This window comes from Oncorhynchus tshawytscha, unplaced genomic scaffold, assembly GCF_018296145.1.
Source record: "Oncorhynchus tshawytscha isolate Ot180627B unplaced genomic scaffold, Otsh_v2.0 Un_scaffold_14841_pilon_pilon, whole genome shotgun sequence".
Classification (NCBI taxonomy): domain Eukaryota; kingdom Metazoa; phylum Chordata; class Actinopteri; order Salmoniformes; family Salmonidae; genus Oncorhynchus; species Oncorhynchus tshawytscha.
Genome location: NW_024609761.1, coordinates 195,213 through 205,391, shown reverse-complemented (window position 1 = coordinate 205,391; position 10,179 = coordinate 195,213). Strand labels below are relative to the sequence as shown.

The window sequence follows — 10,179 nt, the reverse complement described above, 5'->3', positions numbered from 1 at the left end:
AGCGTCACTGTGGCCTCCAGCCTTGCCCATGGCATGCTGCAGCACTATCCACAGTTGATTGGCCAGGTCGTCTGACAGGCTGTACACCTTGACAAAGTACAGTGCATTTGGAAAGTATTAAGACCCCTTGACTTTTTCTACATTTTGTTACGTTACAGCCTTATTCTAAAATTGATTAAATTGTTTTTCCCCTCATCAATCTACACACAATACCCCATAATGACAAAGCAAAAACAGGTTTTTACACATTTTAGCCCTGAGACACCCCTCCCGATGACTCCTACCAATGCACTTAGTACCTATAGTTGGGTCTCCGGTTAGGTTACTTTATACCAGCCACTCGGGTTCCCGATAGACTAATTAACCAGATGCTAAAAATCCTCAATTAATCAAGTCTATTTCAGAAACCTAGAGTAAAACGCCATGCACTTGTATTTGTATTTATTATGGATCCCCATTAGCTGCTGCCAAAGAAACAACTACTCTTCCTGGGGTCCAGCAACATTAAGGCAGTTTATTCCATTTTCACAACACACTGTGTGCCCTTAGGCCCCTACTCCACCAATACCACATAGCTACAGTACTAAATCCATGTGTATGAATAGTGTGTGTGTGTCTGTGCCAATGTTTGTGTTTCGCAGTCTCCGCTGTTCCATAAGGTGTTTTTTTTTCATCTGTTTTCTTAAATCTAACATAACTGCTTGCATCAGTTACTTGATGTGGAATAGAGATCCATGTAGTCATGGCTCAGTGTAGTACAGTGTGCCTCCCATAGTCTGTTCTGGACTTGCAGACTGTGAAGAGACCTCTTGTGGCATGTCTTGTGGGGTATGCATGGGTGTCCGATAGAGGTCAACCGATTATGATTTTTCAACGCCATACCGGTACCGATTATTGGAGGACCAAAAAAACCGGATACCGATTAATCGGACAATTCTTTTGTTGTTGTAATAATGACAATTACAACAATACTGAATAAACACTTATTTTAACTTAATATAATACATCAATAAAATCAATTTAGCCACAAATAAATAATGAAACATGTTCAATTTGGTTTAAATAATGCAAAAACAAAGTTTTGTAGAAGAAAGTAAAAGTGCAATATGTGCCATGTAAGAAAGCTAACGTTTAAGTTCCTTGAGAACATATGAAAGCTGGTGTTTCCTTTTAACATGAGTCTTCAATATTCCCAGGTAAGAAGTTTTAGGTTGTAGTTATTATAGGACTTATAGGACTATTTCTCTCTATACGATTTGTATTTCATATACCTTTGACTATTGGATGTTCTTATAGGCACTTTAGGCTCCTACCTGGGCTCGAACCAGGAACACATCAACAACAACCACGCTCGAAGCAGCATTACCCATCTCTCCACAAAATCTGCGGCTCTTGCAGCGCAAGGGGAACAACTACTCCAAGTCTCAGAGCAAGTGACGTTTGAAACGCTATTAGCGCGCACCCCTCTAACTAGCTATCCATTTCACATCGGTTACACCAGCCTCATCTCTGGAGTTGATAGGCTTGAAGTCATAAACAGTGCAATGCTTGAAGCATTGCGAAGAGCTGCTGGCAAAACGCACAAAAGTACTGTTTGAATGAATGCTTATGAGCCTGCTGGTGCCTACCACCGCTCAGTCAGACTGCTCTATCAAATCATAGACTTAATTATAACATAATAACACACAGAAATACGAGCCTTAGGTCATTAATATGGTCGAATCCAGAAACTATCATCTCGAAAACAAAACGTTTATTCTTTCAGTGAAACACATATTTTATCTGACGGGTGGCATCCATAAGTCTAAATATTCCTGTTACATTGCACAACCTTCAATGTTATGTCATAATTACGTAAAATTCTGGAAAATTAGTTCGCAACGAGCCAGGCGGCCCAAACTGTTGCATATACCCTGACTCTGCGTGCAATGAATGTAAGAGAAGTGATTCAATTTCACCTGGTTAATATTGCCTGCTAACCTGGATTTCTTTTAGCTAAATATGCAGGTTTAAAATATATACTTCTGTGTATTGATTTTAAGAAAGGCATTGATGTTTATGGTTAGGTACAGTCGTGCAACGATTGTGCTTTTTTTTTTACCGCAAATGCCCTTTTGTTAAATCATCCCCCAATTGGTGAAGTTGGCTGTCTTTGTTAGGAAGAAATAGTCTTCACACAGTTCGCAACGAGCCAGGTGGCCCAAACTGCTGCATATACCCTGACTCTGTTGCAAGAGAAGTGACACATTTTCCCTAGTTAAAAGAAATTCATGTTAGCAGGCAATATTAACTAGATATGCAGGTTTAGAAATATATACTTGTGTAATGATTTTAAGAAAGGCATTGGTGTTTATGGTTAGGTACACATTGGAGCAACGACAGTCCTATTTCGCGAATGCGCACCGCATTGATTATATGCAACGCAGGACACGCTAGATAAACTAGTAATATCATCAACCATGTGTAGTTAACTAGTGATTATGATTGATTGATTGTTTTATATAAGATAAGTATAATGCTAGCTAGCAACTTACCTTGGCTTCTTACTGCATTCCGCGTAACAGGCAGGCTCCTCGTGGAGTGTATTATAAAGCAGGTGGTTAGAGCGTTGGACTAGTTAACCGTAAGGTTGCAAGATTGAGTCCTCGAGCTGACAAGGTAAAAATCTGTCGTTCTGCCCCTGAACAAGGCAGTTAACCCACCGTTCCTAGGCTGCCATTTAAAATAAGAATGTGTTCTTAACTCACTTGCCTAGTTAAATAAAGGTGTAAAAAAAAAAGGCCAAATCGGTGTCAAAAAATACCGATTTCCGAATGTTATGATAACTTGAAATCGGCCCTAATTAATCAGTCAACCTCTAGTGTCCGAGCTGTGTGCCAGTAGTTTAGACAGACAGCTCGGTGCATTCAACATGTCAATACCTCTCATAAATAAAAGTAGTGATGAAGTTAATCTCTCCTCCACTTTCAGCAAGGAGAGATTGACATGCATATTATTAATATTAGCTCTCTGTGTACATCCAAGGGCCAGCCGTGCTGCCTTGTTCTGAGACAATTGAAATTTTCCTGAGTCCTTTTTTTGTGGCAACTGACCACACAACTGAACAGTAGTCAAGGTGCGACAAAACTAGGGCCTGTAGGACCTACCTTATTGATAGTGCTGCAGAGCATCACTTTATTATAGACAGACTTCTCCTCATCCTAGCTACTACTGCATCAATATGTTTTGACCATGACAGCTTACAATCTAGGGTTACTCCAAGCAGTTTGGTCATATCAATTTGCTCAATTTCCACATTATTTATTACAACATTTAGTTGAGGTTTAGTGAGTATTTAGTGAGACTCTGATGACACAAGGTTTCAGAAACTCAACAGTGAATTAAATTGATAGACACCTTCAGTGCCCTTAAAAGCTTGGATGAAAGGTGCCCAGAGGTGCCCAGAGTAAACGGCCTGCTCCTCAGTCCCAGTTGCTAATATATGCATATTATTGTTAGTATTGGATAGAAAACACTCTGAAGTTTCTAAAACTGTTTGAATGATGTCTGTGAGTATAACAGAACTCATATGGCAGGCAAAAACCTGAGAAGAAATCCAAACAGGAAGTGGGAAATCTGAGGTTGGTCGATTTTCAACCCAGCCCCTACACAGTGGGATATTGGTTTTGTTGCACTTCCTAAGGCTTCCACTAGATGTCAACCATCCTTAGAAACTTGTTTGAGGATTCTACTGTGAAGAGGGGGCTCATAAGGGCTGTTTGAGCCAGATGTCTGGCAGAGTGCCACAGGCTCTGAGGCGCGGTCACGAGAGACTTAGCTCTCATTCCATTGCTTTTCTACAGACATAATAATTATCCGGTTGGAATATTATTGAAGTTTTATGTTAAAAACATCCTAAAGATTGATTCCATACATCGTTTGACATGTTTCTACGGACAGTAACGGAACTTTTTGACATTTGACAAATCAAACATTTAATGTGGAACTGGGATTCCTCTGAGTGCATTCTGATGAAGATCATCAAAGGTAAGTGAATATTTATAATGCTATTTATGACTAATGTTGACTACCCAATATGGCGGATATCTTTTTGGAGGCTGTCACAAATATCACCGAAGGTGGCTCCCTTTCCTGTTCGGGTGGCGCTCGGCGGTCGTCGTCGCCGGTCTACTAGCTGTCACCGATCCCTTTTTCCTTTTCGTTTGTTTTGGTCTAATTGTTTTCACCTGTTCCTTGTTGGGGTTTTGGGGTGGGTATTATTTAAGTTCGTTTAGCCCGCTTGTGTTTGTGCGGGCTTGTTGTCATTGTACGTTGGAGGTGTATTGTTAATTTAGGGTTTTAGCTGTCCGGTTTATGTAACAGTGGTCTTTGGGTTGTGTTGCGCCTGTGTTTTGGCTTCACCCATTTTTGTACCTGTTTCTGTTTACTGTGGACATTAAAGCGTTTTTTTCCCGTGAAACTTCTGCTCTCTGCACCTGACTCCACACCCATCACTCTCCTGATGTTACAGCTGCTTTGTTGTCTGAAAGCTGTATTCAGATTATTGCATGGTTTGCTTTGGTTTGCTTTTTCTGTAAAACTTTTTTGAAATCTGACACAGTGGTTGCATTAAGGAGTGCATCTATATTTCCATGTCTAACAATTGTATTTTCATGGACATTTATAATGAGTATTTCTGTAAATAGATGTGGCTCTCTGCAATATCACTGGATGTTTTTGGAACTACTGAACGTAACGCGCCAATGTAAACTGAGATTTTTTAAATATAAATATGCACTGTATCGAAAAAAAAACATATGTATTGTGTAACATGAAGTCCTATGAGTGTCATCTGATGAAGATCATCAAAGGTTAGTGATTCATTTTATCTCTATTTGTGCTTTTTGTGACTCCTCTCTGGCTGGAAAAATGGCTGAATTTTTCTGTGACTTGGCGGTGACCTAACATAATCGATTGTGGTGCTTTCGCTGTAAATTAACAACAAGATTACCTGTAAAATGGTATAAGATACATGTATGTTAAAGGAAGTTTAATTATGAGATTTCTGTTGTTTGAATTTGGCGCTCCTCACTTTCACTGGCTGTTGTCATATCAATCCCGTTAACTCTTAGGGCTGCAATCCCGTTAACTAAACCCACATTTTTTGTGGTCTATTACAATTTTAGCACAACACTCAATAACAAGAAAAACGTTTTTTTTTTTACCTTCTACAACTTGATAAACAGTTTTTTGTCTCCCGCCTCAGGAAGATCAGTCCCTCAGATGGTGTAAAAAAAACTCTAACAACTACTTTAACACACTTCTAACAATGAGGTAACCTTAAAGTAAAATTCTAGGAGGAATCCTTAAGTACAATTACAAATATGAATACAATAAAAATCTTCTTCCTGCAGGTGACCGGTTCTTCTAGCAAGCTCAAAGGGTGTCCTCCCCTTCTCTAAAATCAACGTCTGCTACCCTCCATCTTCCTTTCTGCTAACTCTTTGTGGCTAACACATGCTCAAATGACGCACTCAGTGGGTCACACCCAAAGCGGGTATTGCTCAAAAGGTTGTTTTTTTCAGCACCCCCTAACACCCGCCCTTTTCTCACCTAAGCAGGACGTACACTTCAACCTCCTGGCTGTTCTGACTTTTATATACTTCATTAACTTTAACTTTTAAAACATACATTTTTAAACAACCTTCCTTACTCCACTCAATTATAATCTCACTCCAACCTAATTTATTAACTCCTCCCTAACTCATTACCCCCCCTTACATCCTAAACATCGAATATTTTAAACATTTCAACATTATAACATTTCATCATTACAACATCTCATTGCCAACCTCCTACAGGCCCTAAGGCCTTGTCCTCTAGGCCCATCTAACATAGTATAATGTACATTGTACCCTAAGAGCAAACGTCATTATAACATTCTTTACCATTTTACTGCATTGCTTTAATCACCCTTTAATATCTCCTACTGTATATTTCCTAATCACCCTTTAATATCTTCTACTGTATATTCACTAATCACCCTTTAATATCTCCTACTGTATATTTACTAATCACCCTTTACTATCTCCTACTGTATATTTCCTAATCACCCTTTAATATCTCCTACTGTATATTTACTAATCACCCTTTAATATCTCCTACTGTATATTTCCTAATCACCCTTTAATATCTCCTACTGTATATTTCCTAATCACCCTTTAATATCTCCTACTGTATATTTCCTAATCACCCTTTAATATCTCCTACTGTATATTTCCTAATCACCCTTTAATATCTCCTACTGTATATTTCCTAATCACCCTTTAATATCTCCTACTGTATATTTACTAATCACCCTTTAATATCTCCTACTGTATATTTCCTAATCACCCTTTAATATCTCCTACTGTATATTTACTAATCACCCTTTTTTTTTTGTAAATACCAAATTGTTTGCATAGTGAACTTACACACAGCACTGACACACACACTTACCCCACCAGACATGCCACCAGGGGTCTTTTCACAGTCCCCAGGTCCAGAACAAATTCAAGGAAACGTCCAGTATTATACAGAGCCATGAGTGCATGGAACTCCCTTCCATCTTATAGTGCAAGTGAACAGCAAACCTGGTTTCAAAAAACAAATAAAGCAACACATCACGGCACAATGCCTCTCCCCCATGTGACCTACTTGATGTGTGTATGTTATGACATGTACTGTATGTGTAACTGATAGATGCGAACACACACACACACATTCATGTTTTTAAATATATGTAAATTGTAAAGTATTTTGTCTGTCTTTTTCATTATGTTTTGGACCCCAGTTAGACTAGCTGTCACCAATCAAACGATATAAAGGCAGGGTCTTCAAGCTATTGAAGATTTTTTTTTTTTACATTGAATTTATTTTGGGTAACAGACATATACAACTAAATGTACAACGTGGACCCAGAGGATATCACTTGAAAGTATTCCTTAAAACGCTTGTTTCCAAAGTGGTCTTCGATGGTAAAAACAATTACTCATGCAATGATTAAAAGGCAAGACAAAATTACAAACCACCATAAATACATTCATTTATATTGACATACTAAAAAGTGTCACTCTTCACTGCACTTTTCCCAAACCTTAAAAACCAACCATATTAATTTCACATTAAAACAATCTATTCATTACACATCATTAAAATGAATACACCTGACCAGCAGTAGGGGCCACAAGAGGCAGTGGAGTGGTTTCTCTTACTTAGACAACCTTCTCCAAATGAAAACCTTTTGCCTGCTTTTTAATGCTATTTCCACTTTTTCTTTGCTTGATCTCTAAAGGGAGGCTATTCCATAGACAAATGTCTGTATAGAGAAACGTGCTCCTCGCAGTACTGTTTACTCTTGGGATTTGACAAGACATAACACTAGCTCTGGTATTGTAACTGTGGTGGTTATAGACCATATCAATGTGGTTTTTCATATAACCTGGGGCACGATCATTTAAGATGTCAAACATATGATTAAGTTTGCAAAACATTTAATAATTGATTGGATTTAAATGGCACTTTTCTAGACCCCCAAAGCTCTTTATAGAGTAAGGGAAAACTCACCACCCTTACCCCACTTCTATACTATTTAAAAAATATACAATTATTGGCCCATCCACCCCCCTCTTCAGAGGACAAAAGTAACTTTGTTTGAAATGTTTGTTTTTACAGATATTGCGACAAATACATTATTCATACACGGTTCTTGTATAGACAGTATTACATGATAGGAATACAGTTTGATCTACACATTAAATGATACTCATCATGACATACTCTTGCAATACAGGCCACAGGGTCTTTAGTGATCAGAGTTAGAGCACCCGTTTCAAAGTCTCATCTTCAATAAGGGCCACGGGTCTTAGTGACCACAGAGTTAGAACACCCGTTTCTAAGTCTCATCTTCAATAAGGGCCACGGGTCTTAGTGACCAGAGTTAGAACACCCGTTTCTAAGTCTCATCTTCAATAAGAGCCACGGGTCTTAGTGACCAGAGTTAGAACACCCGTTTCAAAGTCTCATCTTCAATAAGGGCCACGGGTCTTAGTGACCAGAGTTAGAACACCCGTTTCAAAGTCTCATCTTCAATAAGGGCCACGGGTCTTAGTGACCACAGAGTTGGAACCAAAGTCTCATCTTCAATAAGGGCCAGTCTTAGTGAACACACCTGTTTCAAAGTCTCATCTTCAATAAGGGCCACAGAGTTGGGTCTTAGTGATCTTCAAGAAGTCTAGAACACCCTGTTTCAAAGTCTCATCTTCAATAAGGGCCACGGGTCTTAGTGACCACAGAGTTAGAACACCTGTTTCAAAGTCTCATCTTCAATAAGGGCCACGGGTCTTAGTGACCACAGAGTTGGAACACCCGTTTCAAAGTCTCATCTTCAATAAGGGCCACGGGTCTTAGTGACCACAGAGTTAGTGACCACAGAGTTAGAACACCCGTTTCAAAGTCTCATCTTCAATAAGGGCCACGGGTCTTAGTGACCACAGAGTTAGAACACCTGTTTCAAAGTCTCATCTTCAATAAGGGCCACGGGTCTTAGTGACCACAGAGTTGGAACACCTGTTTCAAAGTCTCATCTTCAATAAGGGCCACGGGTCTTAGTGACCACAGAGTTAGAACACCTGTTTCAAAGTCTCATCTTCAATAAGGGCCACGGGTCTTAGTGACCACAGAGTTAGAACACCTGTTTCTAAGTCTCATCTTCAATAAGGGCCACGGGTCTTAGTGACCACAGAGTTGGAACACCTGTTTCTAAGTCTCATCTTCAGTTTTATTGAGGAACATTCCATTGTTAGTGTAGTATTTCAACGTTATTAAAATGAAATGAATGTTGTAAAAGTGTATGGTATAAATTAGTGCTCTGTCTTTGAACTTACTGCCTTGTTCATTTCAGCAACATACGTCTCTTTGGCTTTTGTCTTTCTCCTGGTGGCATTCATACATCTTTGTGCAACATACCTACCCATTTGCCCAAAACGTTTATCCTTTCTCAATGTTATGCATTTTAGTGACATTGCCAATTCTTGTTGCCGAATGTCTTTTAGTAATTTGGTTCAGACTTGAACACAATATATTCCATTTCGAAAACGAGGCGGTTCCCGTGAACCGGAATACGCGTCATCACACTCCCTTATCTGATTGGTCGGGTAAGCGAGTCTTCTTAGCCGGCATACTCGTAATCACACTCCCTCAAATGATTGGTTGTGACTGTGGTAACTAGTGACGACCATAGAAAACGGGAGGCAACGCGGGTGTCCAGAGAATACAGCCATTGGTCTAGACTAGACTAGAGAGAGAGAGTGTACGTCCGGGCACGTTATTGTTGCATCAGAAATTGCAGACTGTTGACATGTCAAGCTCGGGAGAGTTAGGTAAGTACTGAAATCGATGCATGTTTTTCAAGTTTCCAAATATCAGCAGCGTCTCTTCAAGGCAAATGCGTGTTCTCAGAATATAAATTATTGCAGGATATTGGATGTTGGCTACGGTAAGGCTAGCTATTTATATAGTCAATGAAATGAATGCCATTCTACACATCTATAGCGTAATTGTGCAAAAATGGTACGCAGCATCATCTGGAGATGTGTGCAACAAAAGTTAAACATTCACCTTCTGCTACCATTTCTGTCAAGCCGTCTACGCATCCAATTTGATGCATACGTGATGCAACAGCCAATCTGGCGGACACTGTCGGTGTGATCAAGCGTCACGAATGTATTTCAATCAAAGTGCCGTCCAGCTAGTAGTACTATTGATGGTTATATTGCCGTATTACTGGAAAGGGCTGAATCAAGCTTTCGCTTTCACAGTGAATGTCCAGAACATGAGTCATGAGAGTGACGGTGGATATGGGTATTCTGTGAAAATAGTCGTGACCGGTGTACTGGTGGCTGCGTGATGCTCGGGACACCGGTCACGACTATTTTAGTAGAATAACGTTACTCATAGCTTACTGTCACTGTCTCCAGCTCTTGACGTTGGTCGTGTGCTGGGAAGAAAATGTTCTGTATTGTCACGTACACCGGATAGGTACAGTGAAAAGTGACATTCATTTTGAAAGCGAAAATTCAATTCAACCTTTTCCAGGAAATCTGTCGAATAACAATCAATTGTACAAGCTAGCTAGATGGCTTGTGAAAATATCTGATGCTA

The 10,179-nt window shown here is 39.6% G+C and overlaps 1 protein-coding gene across 1 annotated transcript in view; it reads left to right on the top strand.

Annotated features, from left to right (window-relative positions):
* The first annotated feature begins 9,249 nt into the window (after positions 1–9,249).
* The window catches only part of cars1 (cysteinyl-tRNA synthetase 1), a 33,022-nt gene continuing 32,092 nt past the window's right edge, over positions 9,250–10,179 (top strand). The window contains exon 1 of the mRNA XM_042317668.1: positions 9,250–9,398. Within this exon, the coding sequence (XP_042173602.1) occupies positions 9,377–9,398 (22 nt within the window). The 5' untranslated portion in view covers positions 9,250–9,376. The remainder of the gene's footprint in view (positions 9,399–10,179) is intronic.